Source organism: Stegodyphus dumicola, chromosome 3 (assembly GCF_044657685.1).
Source record: "Stegodyphus dumicola isolate Sdum_Otavi_A_Nest chromosome 3, ASM4465768v1".
Taxonomy (NCBI): domain Eukaryota; kingdom Metazoa; phylum Arthropoda; class Arachnida; order Araneae; family Eresidae; genus Stegodyphus; species Stegodyphus dumicola.
This window is the reverse complement of record NC_140770.1, coordinates 254169460-254194320: the sequence shown is the minus strand read 5'-3', so window position 1 is coordinate 254194320 and position 24861 is coordinate 254169460. Positions and strand designations below refer to the sequence as shown.

Here is a 24861-nt window from a genome sequence, read left to right as displayed (position 1 = left end):
CAAAGCTTAGTTTGCTAAAGTCACTAAGTATTTTAGTATTTTGCTTTAGTGACTTTGTTTCTTCAGTGACTTTGCTAAAAGAAACCTTACGCAATGTTTATAATTTCATATTCCTATTAGATCGGTTCCAAGGTAATTAAAAAAGAAAAAAAAAGGGGAGGGGAAAGGAAAAGAAGAAAGTTATAGTTTTTCACAATAAAAAATGACAAAATATAAAGGAAACAAATTATTATCTATATTTATAATTTGAACAACATATTAAAAAAGAAAAAGAGAGCAAAGTTCTTTCATATTTTCAAAATCTAGTTTAAAAATGAACCCATTTCCTGGGTTTCCACCATGCACGCTCAATTACATTTTAATAAGAAATAATAGATATAATCTACTTGACAAATTAAAATAAACTTACCAGGATCTCTGTCAATATCAGAATACTGTTCAAGTAATTTTGCATGTTCAGGCCTTAATTTGAATTCAGGTGGCTGCAAAGAAAATTATAATTTTATACCAGAAATATAAGATGAGATACTCCTTTTGCTTATTTTTAAATAATAACACAGTTAACAAACGTGAATTTATGCCATAAATGATAAGTTGTGAAAAAGGACAAAATTACATAGAAACTTGGTGGAAAAGATTAATTGATTATATTTTATAGTTTTGAGTTTGAAATATACATTAAAAACTTGAATGCTACAGTACCATGGAAGAGACACACATTTAGATTTTGAAAATGTACTTTAATGTTAATGTAAATGACAAATTAAATAAAAACTAAAATTTTCATCTTTCATTTCCTTAATAACACTCAAAACAGAAAAGTATAGCAATATTTAAAAATAAAAGGCAAATTAAAATTTACTCAATAAATACTTTATTTGATTTACTTATTATTTCAAATAAAAAAATTCAAAAATTTTCTCAGAAAAATCATTACTTCAGATGAACTCTAAAAGCTACACAATGTAGTTTTCAGAAAAATTATTCTGAAATTCTAGTACTTCTAAAAATTTAGCTAGAAATCATCAAAATTATTTATTTTTCGCTAAGCCTGTGATATGTTTTGATAACGTTATTCATCCAGAATAAAATTGATTAGTGAAAAGTTTCATTCATAAAAATGAATATGAAAAGCAAATTAATAATTTATAGAACAATGCACAACTTAAAAAAATAATAATAACATTCAACACTTATGAAAAATCCATGACTATAAATATGCAACAGGATTATTACTAAATAAATTAGTGGAATTGTCTCTACTAACATGAAAGAAGAATTGCATAACATTTATGTTCTATTTCAGATATTTATTTTGGTAAATTTATATTTAAAAAAATGCTAAACACTTAAAAATTGATGGAACAGATTTGTATAACTTGTGTACAGAGGCTAAATATGAAACTCAACATATTTAACATACGTATGGAAAATTAATTATGTCTTAGCAATCACACAAAACTTTTACTTGCTAAAAATGGCCTGCTGAGCAATTAAGATTGTGAAGCTACAGTTCATTCAGTTAAACAGTAAGTAATTCAGAGTAACAAATAGAGGAAACGACAGTTTTTAAACTGATATGAAATAATCACAAACTTTATAAATATTGTACCCATATATACCATAATATACTTTATAAATATTATGTATTTTCGAGCTGGGTCATTATACATAGCAAAGTGATATAAAAGAACAGTGAAAATGCAATCAAATTTTTATACAGCAAAAGCTCAATAATCTAGCACGTTTAAACTTTAGAGATGCCGGATTATTAAATATGTCAGTTTATTGGGCACTATTTTTGCAAACATATTTAAAGAGAAAAGCTTATTAACAAATAAATTTATTCATTGTTCAAATTACATCTAATCACTTTTCACTTTGAAATCATCATTATTGGGAGTGCATGAAATTTTTTCCTAACAAAATTTGTCTGTCAGCTCCATCACACAATCCTATTCTTCCTCCCTGTAGAAAAGAATATTAATTTTCCCCCTCCATTATTTTATTTTTTATATCGTCAGCAAATTCACAAATGTATTTAATGTTTCACCAGCCTAATATCAAGTAATCATGGTTGGATTTTCATTTTTTTCTACTGTTTGTGGATTCAACTCTGTTATGATATCATTACATACCTTTTGCACAAATGCTCATTTTTTTAGTCCATCTGATGATCTCATTTTCTGAAAACATAATTAACAGAGCATTAAAAGGAAGACCTTTCAACTCTTTTCAAAATTCAGAGCAGTTGATCAGTCAATCATCAATATTTTTAGCTTCTTTAATAAAACGATACCATCATTAAGCATTCTATAATGCTGTACTCTTCACATGTTTTCAGGCTTGCATCACTTAAAACTGCATCTTTGATATTGAACTCAGAATTCTTTAATGCAGCAGCTGGAGTTTAATAAATTTTGCCCAAATAAATCCTTATATTTATATTTAAAATTCTGAATGACTCCTTAACTCATTGGTCTATCCTGATACAAATTCAGAGATCATAATACATGTTCTAAAATTATCCAAAAATAGAATGGCTTTAGAGTTTTTCAAAAGGCTAAGCTTTTCAAAATTACTTTCAAATGCAAATAAAAAGTGCTAGAAACCACACTTTCAATAACTCTGCAGTCACGCAGGCATTTGATTGAGATTACAGGCAAATCAATGTCTTGAATGGTTCAGGCATTTTATATTTCCCAGTAACAAAAGGTTTCAGTTTCCAGAAGCCTTTCCACAGAATGAAATAACTCAACCTGTCTTCATTAATTTTAAAACCTTTTGTACATTTCTTTTCAAGCATTTTTAATGTAGAATTTGGAAAACACCACCATAATGATAAGTCTCATTCGCATTATACATTTGAAAATACAAGTTGATAGCTTATCTTCTATTATTAGATCATACTATTTACATGTGGAATCATTACATTTTAGATCTCATGAAATATTTAATACAGGGGTTCCCCAACCCTATGCCTGCACGCACTATGGCACCCGCTGATTGTTTAACGTGTGCCCACCGCTGTGTGATCACAATAAAAGTGCCAGCCTTCCAACAGATATTCTAGAATGTGCTCTTAGGGACAAAAAGGTTGGAAACCCCTGATCTAATGTATACATGTCATGTTTTATATTAAATGGAAAATCATCCCTTCTTCAACAAACCTTCCAATACACTGCTATCTTTTATCAAATTTATTTTAAGGTAAAATTGCTTAGCTTTTAATATCAAAAGTCCTGTTATGGCTTTAAAATCTCTTGAACCATTTACATAACACAATATCCAAATGTTTGAACTCAGTTACCCCCTTTTTTTAAGTATCTGTCAAGTATTAAATACTTTTGGAAATACCAGACCCAGAAATTAAATGCTATGGCTTTCTTTCCTGCTGTTTGATATTACGAACATAAGAAGATCTCATCCTAAATTCCATTAGCTTTTAGTAAATTGTTAAAAAACACTCATTTTTGTTTTATTCTCTTATCCAGAGGTCTCAAACTGAAACTGCAATTCCATTACAGGTTTTGTTACTCGTCATTTTTTAAACTTAATCTTCATAAAAATATAAATAACGTTCCAATTTTTCTGTGGACTATCAAAATGTTTTCACGGACCAGCGGTTGGCGACTGCTGTGATAGTCAAAGCTCACTCCAATATCTTAGTAACTGGATTTACAAGGGCGATAAGACTAGTATCTCTGTCCTACAAAAACTACACCTACTTTCTCAGCATCATATCTATTTTCAGTGGATCCCATCCCACGTGGATCTTTATGGCAACGAAATGGAAGACAAACTAGCAAAGGAGGGCTGTGGCTTTTTAAATCCCTCCTCTGTTTCAAATCTGTTTCCCTCAGCTGTTTTCAAATCTTATTTTCTCTGAAAGCATCACAAATTATGTTGGAGTAGTTGGTGCTGTCCCACCCATCTCTGGTACCTGGGAGGCAAGCCTGGTTGGACTCTAACCCTTGAATGCGACAGGTGCTCCCGAACTGTGCTCTCACGTATTGCCAATGGTCATATTATAAGCCTCTCTTTCAAGGAGGGTATGAAAATCTTTGCCACATGCACCAAGTGCTGAGAACATCAGGCATCTGCAGAGCACATATTAAGTTGCTTGGGCCTGTCTGGGGAGGATATTTACTTCAATACCCTCCTTGTGCTCGACTTTCTTAGGTCAAGCAGGTTTGCAGGTCTTTTGGATCTTGTCTGACTTCATCAGAAACCAGAGCAAAAGCAACAACTTCAGACTAATATTTGATTCAAATAAGTATAGTATATTTAATCATTAAATAACCTACTTTAATTCAAATTCAAATTAAAAAAATTATGAAAACTTTCCAAGTGGGGAAAAAATTTGAAAATAAATAATGACAATTTTTCTTATTTATTAAAGTTTTCCTCCATACATAAATTAAAATACACACGTTTGTAAGTAAATAATTATAAATTTTGCATGTAAATACAAAATTTGTTTGTATGATGCCCATTTACTGGAGAAAAATTTCTAGAAATCCTTTTCATCACAGACTATAGATATAGATGTATAGACTAAAGATATAGTCAATCAGTTCCTTTCTTATTAATTTTTAACTGTCAAAATAAAGGGAAAAAACTGTTCACATATAAATGTATTCCCAAACAAAGCATTTATTCTCAATGCAAAAAATTCATAACTGTGCACACTCATTTTTATATTAAAAAAAAAGTAAGAATAATAGTTAGACAAATCTGAACCTACAAATTTTTTAAAAACGATTTATATCTGTAAATGAATTAGCTTAATTTACAGATTTTCTAGAGCATTATTCACTTTACTTTTTAATGATTATGAAATTCATATAAACTTGGACTTGAAATGACTAAAATCTTTAAATTTTTGCAACACTGTGTTATAACAAATACATAATTGAAATGTATTCACGGGCAGCTTAAAACTGCTTTGGAGGCTGCATGCAGCCTGCAGATTGCCAATTTGAGACCACTGCTCTTATCAACACTGTTACTGAATTTTTGAAAGCACTTTAAATAAATAAAGCAAATAATATATAAAGTCAATATATATATATATATATATATATATATATATATAAAGATTAAGTAGAAATTACAAAAAATGCAACACATTTAACAGCACATTTTACATCATGAACTTCAGTGAAAGAAGTGCCATATTATAAAGCATGCCAAGCCATTAAATTATTAAAATTAAAATTTTACAATATATTTAAAATTTTTGATATATTATTACTAGGTTTATGTTCAATCTTTCTTACATTTCACAAAAAAAAAAAAAAAAAAAAATTTTTACATATTTGAAAAAAGAATATATCTGAAAGGCATGACCTTGTAATTTCGTTAAACAAATTACAATTATAATAAAAAATAAACTAATATTTTGCTTCTTACATTGCATTGACCATTTAAATCAGAGTTTCCTAAACTGTGGGTTGTGACCCCAACTAGGGTTGTGGGGACCTGCAGTAGGAGGTTGGAAAAATTTTAGCAATTTTGATATTTCTTTAATTTATCATTATTTCACAATTACCAAACATTTTTACATAATGTATCTGAAAATAGATAAAGATAAGACAATACAGACAAAGAAAAAATCAAAATGTTTCAACATATTTTTTTTTTAATAGAAACATTCATTTTAATTTAAAAATTAAAGTTAATGACCTAAAACTGCAATAGTTACAGTAGAAGTTAAGAAACTGATAGTTTCATTCACACGCATGTCGGATTTGCGCAATACTTATGGGGGAGGGTCCCACAAAATTTTCATAAATATTATGGGGTCCCCACACCAAAAAGTTTAAGAAACCCTGATTTAAGCAAATAAACATTGTACCCAAACAATGAGATTTTTCATCAAAAATGGAGAAACTTGACATCACTGCCTACACGTAAGATCTTTGCTTTCATTTTACATAACTCTGATTAATTCTTGATATGCCAGAGTGGAAATATATGAGCTGCTTCATTTTTATCGATAATTGTTTTGGAAGGCCTACAAACTTATGAAATTTGAGTAGCAGAATTTGAATATTTTAAAGTTAATCATTAATATAATTTTGTAGATCCTAATACTAGTACACATGCTGAAAATACTGAAAGACTCTGGGATTTGGGAAAATGACACAATAAAAAATACTGCAGAGTCGAATAGTACAACTTCAGATTTAATCAAATTATGCGGCACCAAGTTCACAAAGAAGATAATATTTTGTTGCTGTTTTAAATGCCATTATGGATTTTTGGTTCCTGGAATGATTAGCACAAAATTTAATCAATTTGTTTAACAGATAATTTCAAAGCTTGGGCTCATACTTATTTGAGACATTTACAAGCTGCAATAGTAATTTGTATCTGTTGATTATATTAATAAATTAAGAGTGATCTGTGATTATTTAACTAAACATGAGTCATCTGTATCATATAATTGTGCTGAAATGATTGGTGCAAGTTTGAGGCGGGTCTCGGCCACCTTTTATGGTCAACAAGCGCCAACTTTCACAGTCAAGTGACAAAATGCAAAATTTTTATTTTAAAAATTCAAAATTAGATCTTCATAAAAAGTTTTAAAAAAATGCACAAAAAAGTATTATTTCAAACATAAATAACTAAGTTTCAAATCACAGAATATATTATCATTATTACAAACTAGCATTACAAATACCTTGAATCATGTTCTGAAAAGTACTGGGCTAGTCCATAAATTCGTGCACTTTTTTGGTAAAATTTTAAATATAAAAAAATAAAATTTAACATTTTAATCAATTATATATTTTCCTCCATTAACTACAATGTCTCGCCATCTTACAGGCAGCTTTTTTATGCCATTGCTGTAGAAAGACTGGTTTTGATGCAAAAACAACTTGAAAGTTCCTTGTTTAGAAGTTCATCATTCATTCATTTTAAAAGTTCATTGTTCATCCTTTTAGAATTTAATTTTTTTCCCAGTAAAAAATTTTGTAAGGCATGGAATAAGTGAAAATCACTTGGAGCAATATCTGGGAGTAAGCACGATGTTGCAAAAGCTCCCAATTAAATTCACTAATTTTTTGCAGCGTTGTTCGAGCCGTATGCGGTCTAGTGTTATCATGATGAAACAACACTTTCTTGATATTCATCAATCGTGGGCATTTTTTGATCAATTCTGAGTTTAGACGGCAAAGTTGTTCACTATAAAATTCTGAATTAATCACTTGATTTGGTTCTAACAGTTCAAAAGTCCTGACCAGGTTTCATCATCAATGCTGCTTTTTCCAACTTTAAATTTTTTAAACCATTTCTGGGCAGTCCTTACACTGATAGTGTGTTCAGCACGTACACTATTAATTTTTATCGCTGGAAACCTGGCAGATTCACCACACAAAAATAAAAAATGTAGCACAGCACGTTTGTACTGAATATCCATATTCATCTTCTATGGGTACTAAAATGTGTTTGAGTCAAACGATGACAAGTTTCAACAGGTTCAAAATTGTATTGTTTTAGTAAATGCGTCATAGTGAATTCCACGCTTACTCTTAATGTGCACAAACTTATGGACTGACCCGATATATTCACTAGAATGATTTTTATTTGTAGTTATTTATAAAATTAATGGATTTGCCAGTTTAACTGAAATTATTAATCATTCTCCACTAGTATTATTATATATAAAATTATAAATCAAATAAAAATGAATTTTTCAATAACAATTTTGAGATTCTGCATCATTTTAACAAAAAGAAATGTATAAACAAATATCCCTTATAACAGTTAATAAATAAACAAATAGTTAATTAAATAAGTCAGCAGTTATTATAATTAATTACATAAATGTAAAGTTAAATAAATAAAAAGAAAGGCAAATAGAAAATAAGCTCTAATTTTTATTTGTCTAAACATCTTAAAACATTTCAATTAAATTAACTTCACTTATATAGTATTAAGTATTCAGTAAATACTTATATAGTATTAAGTATTAAGTATTCAGTTTTTACCTTCAGTAATAATAGCAGCAAGATCCTTGAAATTTCTACATTATTTAAAATTGATGTGAAAGCACCAATACGTTCACCATTTTCTTTTACACCTAAATACCAATAATTCATTGCATAAATTACTAGGTTATTTTAAATACTAAATGCAAAATTTTATTACCAAAGATAATCAAAGTCAGAGAATTCTTTAAGATGAAAGAGATTTCCCTTTAAAGTAGTATTCAATTTTTAGCAAACCATTTACTTTCATAATAGACGCGGAAAAGAAAGAGAGAGAAAAAATTATTTTTTTCCACTATTGCAAAAATGAAATCTTTTATACCTCTATTCTCTTATGAAAAGGGATGAATAACTGAAGAAAAATAAACAAAACCTAAATAAAATATGAAAAATAATTATACATTCTGTCACTACTCATGATTCATGGGTCCAGCTAAGTAATTAATGGAGAATTAATTAGCTAATTAATTAATTATGGAGATGAAGAATCATTGCTTTTAAATTGCTTACTTTGTTAATCAACAACAGAAAGACTAAATTTGAAAGCCAATTCAAATAACTTACATTTTGCTGCAAGGCAAAACACTGGTGCATAGACAATAAAAATATTTTATTTCAGGTAATGGGAAATCATTGCTTTAAAATCGCTCAGTTTGTTAGTCAAGATTCCATTATGCTCAAAAGAAATGTAAAATATTTTTTTTTTTAATTCAAAATTTGAGCTTTGAGATGCACATGAAATACTAAGTGTGTTCAGAATTTATTGACTCTAAGTGCTGTTTTTCATGTAATTTCTGCAGCACTCAAGCTCTATGCGGGCAGGCATTGTCCATAAAGGAACATGCATACAAATACTTCATTATTTAATAATACACATAACCTGCCTTTCAGTTAGAATAGCTGACAATTTTACATCCTGTAATACATTCGTGCTAAAAAAATAGGCAACAAAAGCAAAACAAGCGAACAGAAAACTATTTTATGGATACTTATAAAGCTAATCCAAGAGATTGTGGCATTACTAGACCATATAACGAACAATAAAGAAAAGACACACACATGTATTACGAACATCACTTTGCAAAAGACTAAATGGATCAAAAGAATGTGCAATGGAAACATCATGCTAATAACAGGTATGATACCCTCTAGGTGAAATGCAAGCTTGACAATGGTGAGGCAAGCTAGCAATAGTCTTGTTGATCGCTTGTTATGGTAATAGCACCCACTCTGGTAGTAATGTATGTCAAAGCTTAAAGAAGGTGCTTGGCGGCATGCTGCTACCTGTTATCTGTCGTCCCAATGCGTCTCACATGTGCTCTATGCAGTTCAGGTCCTGAGATCTAGCAGGCCACTGTAGATGTGGAATGGTGTCATTCTCCAGATAATTTCTGCAGCACTCAAGCTCTATGCGGGCAGGCATTATTGTCCATAAATATCACATTCGTACATATTGTTGGAATAAGAGACACACAAAAGGGTGTATAATTTCGTTGTGATATCGGGCGGCTGTGCCAGAACCACCAGGAATTACACAGAGATCGGGGCAGCCATTCGTTGCTATCCCAGCCCAGACAAGTAAGCCTCCTCCTCTGTAATGGCCTCTTTCAATGATGCTTGGCCCCCAATAGTGTGTCCCTGGCTCTCACCATATCATTGTCTTTCGGAAATGCTTCTAGAGGTTAACTTGAGACTCAGCATGTTGCCCCACTTTTCTGGTGTCCAACTGGAATGTTCACAGGCCCAATTCAACCATTTTTTGACGTGCAATGGGGGAAAAGGGACACAAACCACATGTCACCAAAGATACAGTCCACCTTCATGCAGTTAATGTGACACAGTTTGGTGGGATACGGATTTTCTCTCTTTCAACAGTGGATTGTCTTGCACTAGCTTGCAACATTCCAACAGCCCTCCAACACATTTCATCATGTAAAAGGTGTCTTCGGCTCATGCTTTCTGCTTGGGCTACCTCAGATTAGAATGAACTATCACTGTTTGTAAAGTGACGCATAGGTCAGGCATGTCCTATTTTAAGGTGGTGTGATGTGATTGCAGGATTGCCTTTTATGCTAATTTTGGTTGCCTATTTGCATTCAGTGATGCAACTCTACCTCATGTGTAAATTGTATGTTTTATGTTCTCTTTTTAGATTTGTTTCTTTCCTTTTAGTGTTTTTTCCTCTTTTTCTAGCATGAGTGTATAACATGCAAGTAGAATAAGAAGTAGTCAACCAAGTGTGAAGTAAGCACAGTTGTACTAAAAGTTAGAACTTAGCGCTAAGTGCTGCTAAATTTAAAATGAATCATAAAAGTCTAGATGAGTATCCAACCAATCAGCAAGAAGACATGAATTCCATAAAGTTTTTTGTAATACATTATAGCAGTAAGGTAAAAAACAAGAACACTAAAACAAATAGTTAATCTAATGTGTTAAGTATAAAAAGAAAAAGAAAAAGTAAGAAATCACAATTACATGGGTTAATCTCCCTTGTTTGGAGCTTCATAACAGAACTTGTCAAGCGAAAAGTGTTTTGAAGCTCCATACCAGGTTGATCAACTAGATAGCTAAAACAAGTTTCGTTCCGACTAATTGACTGAGAAGTGTAGAACATAGTCATAGAATTAGTAGAATTAAGAGTCTCATTGCATTGTTGCTTTTTCGTAATAGTTTTAGTTGTCTAACACAAAAAATGAATTTTGAAAGATTTTTTAAAAAACAAGTTATACAAGAATGACTTTAAAAGAAATTTTCTATAAAAGATGAAAATTACTGTAAAAATAATACGAAAATGTCATACAATGTAAAAAAGTACAAAATTTCAAATTAGTCTCAGCAATTGAAAATTATTGAGACAATCTTGTGTACAACTAAAAAAGGAGTATCTCAATATTTTCAGAAGAAAAAAAACTTTTTAGAAAAGGTGTAAATTTTAAATTGAACAAGAATTACATGTGCAATTGAAAAAGCAAATTGCTAAATATTAAAAGATCATCTGAAATAAAGAACAGAGCAAGTCAAAAAACCTTACTAAAAACAAGCGCGGCTTTGCAAGAATGATTTGCGAAGATCCGCTGCGAAAATTTGCCATGTTTTTACAGAGAAGAAAGGTTATCAGAAGTAAATACAGTCATTTTTAAACGAATAGTCACCTGAGTAGAAAAGCTTATGTGTTCTTTTAATCGTTCTGGGATGCCAATAATGAGCTCTTGAAGAAAAGGATGTCGGAATTTGAGGGTCAAAAATTGCTTTATCAGAAGGTAATGCTTTCCAAAATGACTACTGAGAAGATTTTACTAAGAAGATGAACAAAATGGCGAAATGTCAAACTTGCTAGTTTGGCCAAAAAGTTCAGGAAAAAGGAAATATGTATATATATAACTTTTGCAATATATATACATAATTAAAATATTCTATATAATTATATAAAATAATTTATGTATCATGATATATTAATATACAGTAATTATATAATATACGAGGCACATCCAGAAAGTAAGTTTCCCGATGTTTTCCCCTTTAAAGTAAACATAATTAGCTGTGTCATTTGCGCATGCGTAACAGATCTATGACATATCAATCATATGTCAGCCAGACAGGTCCTGCCTTGTGCCAGTAGCATGGTAGCAGTGGTCCAAAATGGAAGCTCTTATTCCTTCTCCCGCCACCTGCGAGGTTTGGTCGGTGATAAAGTTCTTGAATGCACAAAGCATTGTGCCAATTGAAATTCATTGTCAGCTCTGTCAGGTCTATGGCATCATGAGTAAGTAGATGGTCAGTTGCTGGTGTAGGCAGGTTTCAAAAGGTCATCAAAGTGTCCATGATGACATCATGAGTAAGCAGATGGTGCGTTGTTGGTGTAGGCAGGTTTCGAAAGGTCATCAAAGTGTCCATGATGAAGAGTGCAGTGGGCAACCGTCCCTCATCAATGATGATCTTGTTGAGTTTGTGTGGCAGCGTGTGTTGGAGAAGCATCGCTTCATGATTACATAGCTAAGCAGCCATTTTCTGCAGATATCATGATCCTTGTTGCATGAGATTATCACTAAGCACCTGCTGTTAAAAAAATTCTGTGCCAGGTGGATGCCGAAAAACCTGACACCCGAACACAAAATTGAACGCTTAGGAGCAGCACTGACATTTTTGCAACGGTATCAAAATGACGGCGACGAGTTCCTCGACAGGATCGCCACGGGCGATGAGACTTGCATTTTGCACTTCACCCTGGAAACCAAGTAGCAACCAATGCATTGGTGGCATAGTTGATCTCCGGTCAGGACAAAATTCAAACAAACGCTGTCGGTATGGAAAGTGATGTGCACGGTGTTCTGGGACAGGAAGAGCATTCTGCTCATTGAGTTCTTTCCACGTGGTGAAACAGTAAACACTGACCGTTACTGTGAAACACTGCGAAAATTGCAACATGCCATTCAAAACAAGAGGCGTAGAATGCTTACTACAGGTGTTCTGCTCCTCTATGACAATGCTTGTCCACATACGGCTCGATGCACAGCAGCTGTTTCGACGGAATTTGGCTGAGAGTTTTTTGATCATCCACCCTACAGCCTTGATCTTCCCAGCGATTTTCACGTTTTCTTGCACTTCAAATGCAAGAAATTCCTGTCCTCTGGTGAGCATTTTGGCAACGACGAAGAGCTGAAGACGTCTGTCATACACTGGTTCCATTCAGAGGTGGCAGAGTTCTATGACAGAGGGATACAAAACATGATCTCAGGATACAACAAATGTCTCAATTCTGGTGATGATTATGTGAAAAATAGCTAAAACATTGCTGTACTTGTTGCCAATAAATATGTTCCTGAAAGTGCAAATTCTTTTTTTTTAATAGGGAAACATACTTTCTGGATGCCCTACATACTACAAATTTAAATTTCTTCTTACCTCTTTTTTCAGCGATAACCTGCATTTCAGTCAGAACTGTTAAAGCTCCATCATAGTCACCTATACAATTATTAAATAATGATTAAAAATAAAATTATACATTAAAAACATACACAAATTTAATTAATCTTTAATTATGTATTAAAGAAAATAAAAGTAATACTAAAAATTCTAAAATGCCAATACTGCTAAAGAAAAATAATAAAATACAAAATAACAAATATGCCAAACAGCAATATAAATTACAGTAAAAAAGCCATAATGAAGTAAAATATGGAAAATGTAATAACTGCATTAAAACAAACAAAAAGAGAGAACACAGTCCAAATGCAAATGTATAGTAGAATAACAGAAAAATATCTGAGAAGTTTGGAATTAGGATTATTTAGATTACAGTATAACATTTGATGGCTATCTGCGTTAGGAAAGAAGTTTTGAGGAAGAATGTTTTAGAAGAACTGACTCAGATTCACATTAAACATAACGAAAACTACAAAACTCCCATACAACAGCCCATATGCACAGATTTAAAATTTGGTAAAACTATCAATGTTATGCAGTTTTATCATTTGGCTGCTAATGGGATATTTGGGAAGGAATAAAAAACACAATTAACTTATCTTTTCCATTCCCTTCATATGAGAAGAAAGAATGAATAGTAGAAAAATTCAGTAATGCCATATTTCTGATATTAGAATGAAAAGGAAAGTTTAAAATTTTATTATATAAGAGTCATATTAGATATAAATTTAATAGCTATTTGCTTTAAAACTAATCCAAGCATGTTAATAAATATGAAAATAGCCATAGTCAAAAAATAAACCAGAAAAATTTCATATCTTCTTAAATCAATAAACAAATAAATAATATTTAAATAAGAAAGAACAGTTATATGAAATCAAATCAATAAAAACATTTATTCCTTCTTTCTCTTGCTTTTTATATATGAATAATTATATAAATTGAATAATTATAATATTATTCAAAACTATAAAAATAATAATTTTGAAATGAGTAATTCTAAATTTTATCAATTTTAATTTATACTTTTATTAAAAATTTCAGGTATTTCTTTTTACTATGTCAGAAACACAACTTTGGATTCTGTTGATTGTTTTTCTGCATCTAATTACAAAGGCAAAAATAGCAAATTTTCTTTATATTTCTTTGCAGCTTAATATTTCATTGTAGCCACTTATGCATTTATTTTATTAAAATTTTTTTCTTTTTCTTTTTTTTCATTTTTTCCCATTGAATTGTTTTACATTAGTTGCTGTTTTCAGTTACTATTTTTTAATTTCTGCAAATTTCCTTTGACTTTTTCTTTGCCTTCAAAAATTAATTATTACAATTTTAACCTTGACCTACTTAAGCACATAATTTTATATTTCCACCTCTTTATAAACAGGAATTTTTTTTATGTGCTTAAGTAGGTTGATTTGGTTTGGTTTATTAGGTTACAGCACAGCACACTAGGGCTATCTGCCTAAGAGTAGGGATGCCTTTGTGACAGGCTTTCTAAGGGAAACTGGTTTATATACATGTTATGCAAGGGAAAAACCATGAAAGTGCTCATGTAGCCAGCCCATTTGCCAGGATTCAAACCCTAGAATTAATTACTAGTGTTCAAAGACTATATCGCTTGGCCACAGGTGACACGCTTAAATAAGTCCTTTTTTAGTGTTTTTTAATATGTGTGCATGTTAATATAATTCTTTTAAATTTGTGTTTCTGATATACTGAACGAGCACTTAAAACAAACACATGACATGCACACAAAAAGTAATATTAATTAGTAATTTAACTTGTACAATTTTTTTAAAGTTTAAATATTAAAGAAAGAGAATTTGAACATTGTCAAGCAATAATCAAATCTTGAAGCTGACAAAAGATAATAATATGTTAACTATTTCAGAAAAATTACTTAAGTGATAGCATAAACTTAGGGGAAAAATAAAGAGCCTAACAGAAAATAAATGTTAAAAAACTTACATTTTAAAAACTACAACAAACCTCTTAAGAATTTCTAACTTGCAATATGATGAAGAAAAAATGAATAGCCCACTATAAAAATGAAAAATTAAATGAAATAGTTTGCTAATTTAGATGCTCACAGCAAAATCAAAAAATACTAAATGAACTACTTCCACTTTCTAAGCCATTTTAAGCTCATAAGACAGTTATTGAAACTGAATCCACCACCAGCAAATTTATTTTAAAAAAGGGGGAGGCTTGGTGGATACAATAATTAATAACAAAATGTTCAAAAGTTCTCCACACGATGAAAGCATTATAAAAAAAGCATTAAAAAAAAAGACTTGCATTGATATGAAATTGGTTTATATACTCACAAAAATGTGCAAAAAGGTACCACATTCTGTTACTAGTAATTGAACCTTAGATGCAACTTATCCACAGTCAATGATTTTAACTACTTAGGTACTCTTGGGTCAAAATATTTAATCATCAATCCCTTTAACCTTCCCATGCTGTTCCCATTTTATTTAAACTTTCAAAAGTGCAAAACATAAAAACATAAATTTCAAGTTCTTCAGTGAAGGAATATCAATTTTGACATGGTGAATATTAATTTTATTTTTATTTTTATTGAACATAACAGATCTCTAAATATAACAATTCATGATCAATTACTGAATATGGCAGATAGCTAAACATAACAATTACTAAAAGTACTACTAAAATTACTCCACAATATAGTGTGTTTACATTCAAAAGAATATAAATATTTCATTGACTGATATGTATTTATATGCTTACCCAGCAATGAATTTCACAAAAATATTTCATTAATACAGTGAAACTTCTCTAAAATGACTATTAAATTTGTCTGATTACAAATTGAACTTTTTTTTTTGTTGCTGCTTTTTAGTCCAAAGAGGGTTTTGTCCCTGAGGGACTACTGTTTTCGTTTTGTGATTTTGTCTGCTTCACTTTTCAAACTGTTGCCACCAAATATTATCCCCTTGTGTTATATTTAAAGAAATTAAACAGTGAAGAATCTGCATAAATGTATGTATGTTTTTTGGATTGTGATAAAACAACAGTACCTAGAGACATCCAATTTTGAATGACGTAATCCTACTGCGAATATGGGCATCTGGAAGCCCAAATCTGAAATTTGTTTTATTATTGATTTCATATTTTGTAAAACTTTAATGAATTTTTGATTAGCAAACTTAAGGATTTCAAAGCGACTAATAGCAAAGTTGTACAGAAGAAACATTTTTATCTCCAGTGCTTGAGACTGTATCGGAAATTCTAAAGATATGCTCAATTTAAAATTATTTTGTGATATTATTCTTGAACTGAATTTTATGATTTAAATGCAAAGAAATGATATTTAATAAATAAAGGTAACACACAAAATGTTAAAAAAAGGTACTATATGTAAAATCTGAAACCTTTCAGATTTTCTTTTTCTTTTATTTATTTATTATTCATTTTTTTTTTTTTTTAACTTTTTCATGGTTCAAAAAGTGCCCTTTGCCTACAACTGGTATCATTAATACAGTCCGTAAAGTAGGTGGCACAATTTAACAATGCATATGAAAAATTTAAAAAAAGAAAACAAAAAAATATGATCACAGGTCTTGCAGAAAAGTTTTCATGAACTTTTGTATGCACTGTTGAGTATGTAAAAGTTGAATAACCAATTTTGTATTATTAACTGAGAATTTTTGCTGTTGTTCTATAACAAGACATTCATGTAATTGGGAGTATAATGTCATTATACTACGAATTTTAAAACAAAGTAATTTTGTTAAATAGAAGACATCAAATCTGGCTGTGCAAAAATTTTATGGAATTATAGTAATACTATCAGATGGTGAAGAAAGAGAAAAACCATATTTACATGCAAAAGAGAAACAACCTGTGATCAAAACATGGTTTACACTATGCAGTGAAAGTTGTTTCAAGTGTCATAAGAAATATCTACTTATGGATGCCAAAATAATTCAAATTAAAGTTAAAAAATTGTTTGAAAACAGAAAATTAACAATTTTAAAGTGAGCTCTGGATTAAACTCAGCATTACGACTCAAAAGTTTTAGCGTCATATCTTAACCATATATCGATTTCACAGAAGTAGCCAGGAAATTGTAAGAAGAAATTGGTAGAATTTTAGGACTTCATAATAAAGTAGAACACTGAAGAGATTTATCTCCTTGTTCAGATAAGAAATGATGACCAAACTTTGGTATAATACGACATGCCAGCAAATTATAAAAAAGAATAAAAAAAAAGGGGGAAAGATTTAAAATTATATAGATGAGAAGTAAAAACTGCACATGAATGTTATGTTCACATGCACTGATGAAGGACCTAAATTGTCTCCATTCATTGCATTCAAATACAAGACTGCACAAAATTCAGGGATATTTCTGGAAAGCATGATAAAAGCATCATCAAAAACAAATGAAAGTGGGTGGGTTACTGAGACATCGTAATAAAATGGGTTCAGCTGGTGTAGCAATGTCATTCTGAAACCTTGTTTTCAAGTCTTCTTGCCTTGGAATCTTATTTAGATCATACACCAGCAGTATAGAGAAAATTTGGATAACTATTATTCCAGATGGAATTACCTCAGTTCCTTAATGATTGCTTCAAAATGTTATTCAAGGACAAGTTAAAAAAAAGTACTTGAGCTAACTCTTCAGAAAAGAACAAATGCTTTTGATTTCAAAACTATGATGCATTCTAGTTTATTTCAAATGCTGACGATGCATAGAATATAATTATTTCTAGAAAAGTCATCACTGGTATACTAAAAAATCATTTGAACACACTTGAAAGCACAAACAAAAATCTTCAGTAAGACAACAGCAGAGAATAAAGTGATGATAAATCTAAATCATTTGATGCCAGCAACTGAACAATTAAATGATGTAAAATTTATTCTTTATCCTCAATTCATAAATTTTCCCTTTTCATTTATTTCAATTTTTTGATTTCCTAGGGTCAGTGTTTGACTTAATCAAATATATAAAGTACCATTCTATACAATTCTAATAATAAATTAATATATACCATCTTTACATATAATAAAAGAAAGAGTCTGTCTGTGGGTGTATGTGTGTGTGTCTTTCGTTTGCGCTGCGCGTAAGCTAATAGACCCACGGCTGCGAAATTTTGTACATAGGTGCATCTAGACAAGAGCCAGTGCACTTCGAAGCGATTTTTTCGAAATTTGAATTAGAATTTTTTTTACTTTATGTTTTGTGACGAAATTGCGTCATTTTGAGACATAATAGGCTATAGGAAAGTGAGATTTTACTCTACACACTCCATTTTCTCATCGCCATGAAACGTAGGTACTTAGCTATTTTATGAACTTAAAATAAATTTTGTGTTTCAATAAATCAATTAAATATGAATTAATTTAACTAAGTGAGCTTAATACCTTTTCAACGGGATTTTTTCTAAAAAAGTTTATTTTTAAAAAGGTTATTTTTCTTTATTATTTATAAAAATAAAAGTTTATTTTTAAAAAGGTTATTTTCAGTTTATTTTTCTTTGATTTTTGGATACGTTAAACTTTCATCTTTGCGACTGCTTTTACAAAAAGAAATTTGGAAAAATGATAATATTTTGTATTTTTAAAAAAATTTTTAAATGAAGCTTCCGAGTTCACTTCTCACATCTTTAAAAATGTGATTTTGGCAACAATTTTCCTTTATTATTGTTGTTGATAGATTTTTGATGAAATCGCATCATTTTGAATAGTTTCATTCTTTTAGAAATATGGGTTTGGCAACAATTTTTCATCATATTTCTTATGTCACTGTTTTTAAGAGATTGGCATATTTCATTATCATTTATATATATATATAATATATTTTTATTGATTTTTTTTTATAAAGTGTTCTACAGAGTAAACTTCTGTGTGGAATTTTATGCTTTTTTTGAGTTGCTTTCATGTTATTTTTTTCCTTATTTCACTGTTTGTAATATATTGAAAAGTTTTGCATGATTTTTTTCTTCAACGGCAAGTTGGTGAATTTTTTATTAGGATAATTAATATTTGTATTAAGGGATATAGCTTATTTCATTGCAATTTTTTTTCTCTTGAAAATATAAGATAAAACATCATTAATTATACTTTGCTTTTCAGATTTTTTTTTATTCTTTTATGTTATTTATTGCTCATTTCACTGTTTTTAAGATACTGAAAAGTTTTGAGTGATTTTTTTAGGAAACAAAGTTCTTAACTTCCTTTATACCATTTCAGCTCTTAAGATTTTTCAAAGGGAAGTTGGTTAATTTATTTGTTAGGATAATTAATATTTGTATTAAGGGATATTGCTTATTTCATTGAATTTTGTTATACATAATAACTTTTTTTTATAAAGTTGCTCTGCAGAGTAAAATTCTACGCAGTTTTAAATTTAACGTTTGGTGTTTCCTTCAGCCATTTTTCCAGTACATTTAAAAGCCAGACGAAGGCTGGCAGCAAAGCTGCTAGTTCTATATAAATTCTATATTACTTTGGTATTTCTATACAGGTTATTGCCTTAGAACATGACCATTGATGATGCTGAATTTGATTATCTTATAATATTTTCAGAAATACTGGTGGTCAGAGGTAGTCTTCCTTAGAAAGCTATTGCCATGAAAGGTTTCACTACGTTCTAGTTCAGAATTATACTTAATACTGAATTTTTAAATTCATAAACCAAAACTTCTAGTCAAGAAAAAATGAAACATTATTTAGTAATAAATGCATCTTAAGATTTTACCTAATCGTATTCGACAGTCACTGATTTCTTTAAGGTCATTCAAATAATCTAAAGCACACTAAATGGAAGAAGGGGAAAAATCTATCAGTCGCATAAAATGTAAACACAATTAAAAAAAACTTACTAAAAATATTGATTTGATTTAACTAAATTAAGACATTGCTTTTTCAATAAAGTGGAAACACTATACATGCTACTCAGATTATGTACAATAAATGTCAATGAATAATAATGCTTTTTTATCCTTATACCTACTTCAGATATTGTTTTCATAGGATTTAATTAAATCTTTAACTCATAAAAATTAATCCAGAGTTGAAAAATCCTTCATAAAAGCATCTAAATAACCAAAGCAAGTAATAATGTGAAACATTAAATTTCAGACACTGATGTAAATTCAAAATAAATAAATAAATAAAATGTTTCAAAAACTGTATAAAATTACAGCAAGGTTGGAAATCAATCAAAATTATAAGAAGCTATTTTTTTTAATGGCACTTCATAAATTTAAGATTGCAGTTGCATATGACCTTAAAATTTATAGATCACATCTTAAGAAACAAAGCAATCTAAAATTCAACATAGGTAAAAATATAACCCAATAAAGTGTATCAAATGCCATTTTATGCTTCCTTATTTAGTATTAACATTGAAAGAGGACTGCTTCTAAAACAAAATGGATCATCTGTGAAAAACCTACTGAATAGAACACTGCATTCATCAATCACAGCAGGAAGTAGTTTTAAAATCTTATAAGTAGCAAAATTCATGCTAATAATAGCTACAGTGTAAAGGATCAGGAACATATGTAAAAATGAAATGCAAAACCTTCTTGATAAAATCTCAATTCAAATATTAGCAAACTCAGGAAATAAATATGCATTTTTTTAACTTAATTATATGTATATTAAAAAATCTAAATACCTTTGGTAATTATATCAGCAAAATGAAACTACAAACATTAAAAAATTTTTGCATACTGATATTAAATCTTTTATGCACTTCAAAAGAATATTTAACACATACATAATATTTTATTTATAAGAATAAATTGAGTTTAATTAAAAAATTAAGTTTAAATACATATTTAATTAAATATTCTTTGCGCGATTGCTGCAAGGAATGAAATTTAAATTTAAACAAATTTAAATTCTTAATAAATACATATAAAAGTAAAAAAGTAAAAAAGCAAATTTAAATTCAAAAAAGGAAAAAAGCCAAAATAATTTAAAATAATTTAAAAATATGCAAACACGTAAAAGATTTAATTCTCGAACTAATCTACAATATCATTTAAATTCAGAAGCATAAGCAAATCAAGTGCAAAATCTATCCATGAAAATAAATCTAATAATTTAATAAATTAAAATTAAATTAAACAATTTTTTTTAAAAAATGCATATGTGAATGATCATAGAGTAGGCAGGAGACAGACTTATCAAGGGGAAGTTGCCTCCAAACCTAAGTCTCCAATCATTCAATTCGTGTTTCGTCATTCATGCAGGCAAGGGTAAAAGTCAAAACCAAAAGTAATTCCAATAAAGTGGTACTTTAGAAATTAACATTTAAGTATTAACATTTAAGAATTAAAGTTCAAAAAGGAAAATACTAATTAAGTCTTTTGAGAAACAAGCAAGTAAAGTCAAGAATTAAACTTTTTCTTAAAAAATTAAATTTTTTTTTAATTAATTTTTTATAAAATAATAAAAAAGTCTAGAAACCAATGTATTTTAGAAATCCTTGTCTACAGAAACTTCCCCTACACGAATATGCATATCAATAAAAAGAAACTATAAAAGAACTATACATAATCCATAAAAACCAATAAGAAATAAAAAACAAAAAGAAACAAAAAGAACTAATTCACAATTTTTAAAATAAATATATATTTAAAAATATAATTTCATATTTAGAAAATACTTAGATACTACATAAAAAATTTTTAAAAAATTACTTAAAGCAAGTAAATAGTAAGTTTTAATTCTAACTTACCTACTAAATTAGTGTTGGAGTCTGCATTTTAATTTATTAAATTAGTAGATTTATTTTCATGGATAGATATTGCACTTGATTTGTTTATGCTTCTGAATTTAAATGATATTGTAGATTAGTTCAAGAATTAAATCTTTTACATGTTTGCATATTTTTAAATTATTTTAAATTATTTTGGCTTTTTTCCTTTTTTGAATTTAAATTTGCTTTTTTACTTTTTTACTTTTATACATATTTATTAAGAATTTAAATTTGTTTAAATTTATATTTTATTTATATGTATAATATTTATATTTATTTGGAATTTCTTGAAACAAAGTTAAAATCCATTACAAGTTCCATTACAGAGCACAGCTTCTGCATTAAAGCAAAGTGCTTCAGCAGTATGCCATAATAAGAGCACCTATATAAATAGTTTATGATTTAATTTATTGTACCTAAATATGTGTTGATACAATACATGCATTGTATGCTTAGACAATACATTATACATCCTACCTGAAATAAAGAGACTTGTTGTTGCAGTTAATACGCTTGATATTCTTAGAAAATTTCTTGTAAAATTATTTTTTAAATAACTGTACTTTTTGTTAAAAATTCAGTGTCATAAAATGTAAAATAGTTATAACATATATATAACTGACATGTAATAATGTTCTCATTTAATAAGATACACATATGAGAGAAATTTGAAAAACACTGCCTTAATAGAAATTATAAAATCTTTCTCTTTTTAAGCAAAGAACAACTAAGATTCTAAATAAACAACTTTGAGGCTCAGTTTCAAATGCACTTAAAATATCTTTATATTCTTATAAAAAATAAACTGCATGCTTCTCTGATTTTATACAAATTTAAAAACAACAAAAATTAAAGTGCTTATTCAAAGTAAAAAATTTAAAAGAAAAAAACTGTGAAGCTAACATACTGAACGATGCAATTCAGCAGCTCTTATAAAATATGATATAGCTTGACTGATCCGACCAAGTTGCTTTAATGACTGTCCGACTTCTAATAACAGAGCTGCAGCCAGAGCATGTTGCTGACTGTCAAGATACACTTTGACACAATCACCATACGCACTAAGAGCTGCTTGCAGATGTTCACTATATGAAGGACAAAGCAGCTCATGATTAAGCTGCTCAGCTTCCAAAAACAGCCTTGCAGCATGCAGTAAATTCTGTGATTCAAAAATAGCATTTCCATCTGAACGTTCACATCTAAAATTTAAAAATAATTTACATGGTGATTCAGCATTTGTTATAATATACGGGGTGTCTGAATCAAATGTACCTAATTTGGAGAGGTCGCTCTACTTAACAGAAAGTTTAAAAGCATAAGAAAACTATAAAATTAGATAACAATACTCAGAAAGTTTTCATTAAACAATCAGTACAATTCCATGTGAGCTCCCTTAGTAGCCCTGAGAATGTCCAACCGGTACTCCAGTTCCAGCCATGTCCGGTGTAGCATTTCTGGAGTCACAGTAGCAATAGCCGCGGTTATGGAGGCTCAAAGGTCATGGATGTTCCCCGAGTAGACTGTCTTCCCCATAGCTCCAAAAGAAGAAACCGAGAGGTGTCACGTCAAGAGATGTTGGTGGCCAGGCATTTGGGCCACCGTGTCCTATCCATCGGTTAGGAAAAGTTATATCTAGTAAACATGCACTAACATGCTTGCCCCAGTAAGGAGGGGCTTCATCTTGTTGGAAGATAACAGCGGGTTGTAAATGTTGCATTTGGAGTATTGTGTAAATTTGTAACATGTCCAAGTAAATGTTTGCCATCACAGACGTCTCAGCAAAGAAAAATGGTCCTATGACTATATCATATATCATGTGATAGAGCACACCAAATATTGATTTTTGGGCTGCTCCATTCCAATTTGTGTAGTGAATGGGAATTTTCTGAGCCCCAAATTCTGCATTTATGCTTATTAATGTTGTCGCTAACATGAAATGTAGCTTTGTCTGAAAAAAAGATGTAGTTTAGAAAACTGCGTTCATTTTTGATGCGAGATAACATCTCCACAGCAAATGCTGCTTGCTGCAGCCCATCATTTGGTTGCAGTTTCTGCACAATCTGCATTTTAGATGCATGCAACCTCAATTTTTGATGCAGCACATCATGAATAGTTGATCGTGGCACATATAATTCAGAAGCTGCCTGCCTGATCGACTGACAAGCTCCGAACGAAAGCTTGTCGAACTTCTTCCTCATGTGAATCGGAATGTGAAAGCCGATCACCCCTGGATCTTTTCCAGACACTTCCCATTTTGAGAAATGTTTTAGGCCACTTTTTTATGCTCTTAGCTTGGAGTGGATTTTTTTTATAAACTGCTTGAAACATTTTTTGCACTTTTACTATGGATTTAGCTCTGCATACCAGAAAACAATTTGTGCCTTCTCTTTCTTCATGTTTCTGTTTGTCGGCTCAGCAAAAGCACAAGAAAAAAATATTGTCACCAAATTCTACGAAGTCAACTCCCACACGTGGCCAATAATGACCTCATAGCACTAAAACTTTGTTTTTTAATAGACTGTTCAAAATAGATACATTTGATTCAGACACCCTGTATTATACTGATAATAAAAACACTAAATATATACATATAATACAATCTCTAAGGAATCTAATATAATATTATCTCTAAGAACAGCAGCTCCAATTCCATAAAATTTTATTCTTCTGCAGAAACGGTAATTTTGGAGTATATGACTATCAATGATGGAGATTATTAATTTGCATAATGGGCTTAAGTAATTACGCTTTAATTCAACCACCGACAAATTTCGTCAAATTTTCAGATTGTACCAAACTCTGGTAATCATTGTGCTGGCAACCATGCTCATAACAATCAAGCAATGCTACCATTTTTGTACACATTCTTTTTGTCATACTCCGAGTTCAAACGCTTATTATAAACAAGTCATGACATTTTTGCCTTAAACTTAGTTTTTAACTATGAGCTTGTAGGAAAATCTTCGATTTATTTAATTACTGCTTATCAAAATTTAATTTATTAAATATTTTAAATTTATGCTACACAATGTGTATTTCAATTAATTAATTGTACTGTTTGGTTTAATTTTAAATGGGAATTTTTGTACGAAAGATTGGTAACTTCTTTCACTCATTACTTGCAAATGCGCTGAAACACACAATGGAATGGGGTAAATTTTAACGTAATAAACTAGGATTTCTGTGCCT

General features: G+C 29.9%; 1 protein-coding gene across 2 annotated transcripts in view; it reads right to left on the bottom strand.

Moving 5' to 3' along the window:
- The window catches only part of Hap40 (Huntingtin-associated protein 40 kDa), a 68360-nt gene that overhangs the window by 14159 nt on the left and 29340 nt on the right, over positions 1-24861 (bottom strand). For both annotated transcript variants that reach the window (XM_035352832.2, XM_035352833.2), the window contains 5 exons: positions 22580-22871; positions 19660-19717; positions 12903-12962; positions 8001-8092; positions 410-482 (listed from right to left, as the gene is read on the bottom strand). In XM_035352832.2, the coding sequence (XP_035208723.1) occupies positions 410-482; positions 8001-8092; positions 12903-12962; positions 19660-19717; positions 22580-22871 (575 nt within the window). The remainder of the gene's footprint in view (positions 1-409; positions 483-8000; positions 8093-12902; positions 12963-19659; positions 19718-22579; positions 22872-24861) is intronic.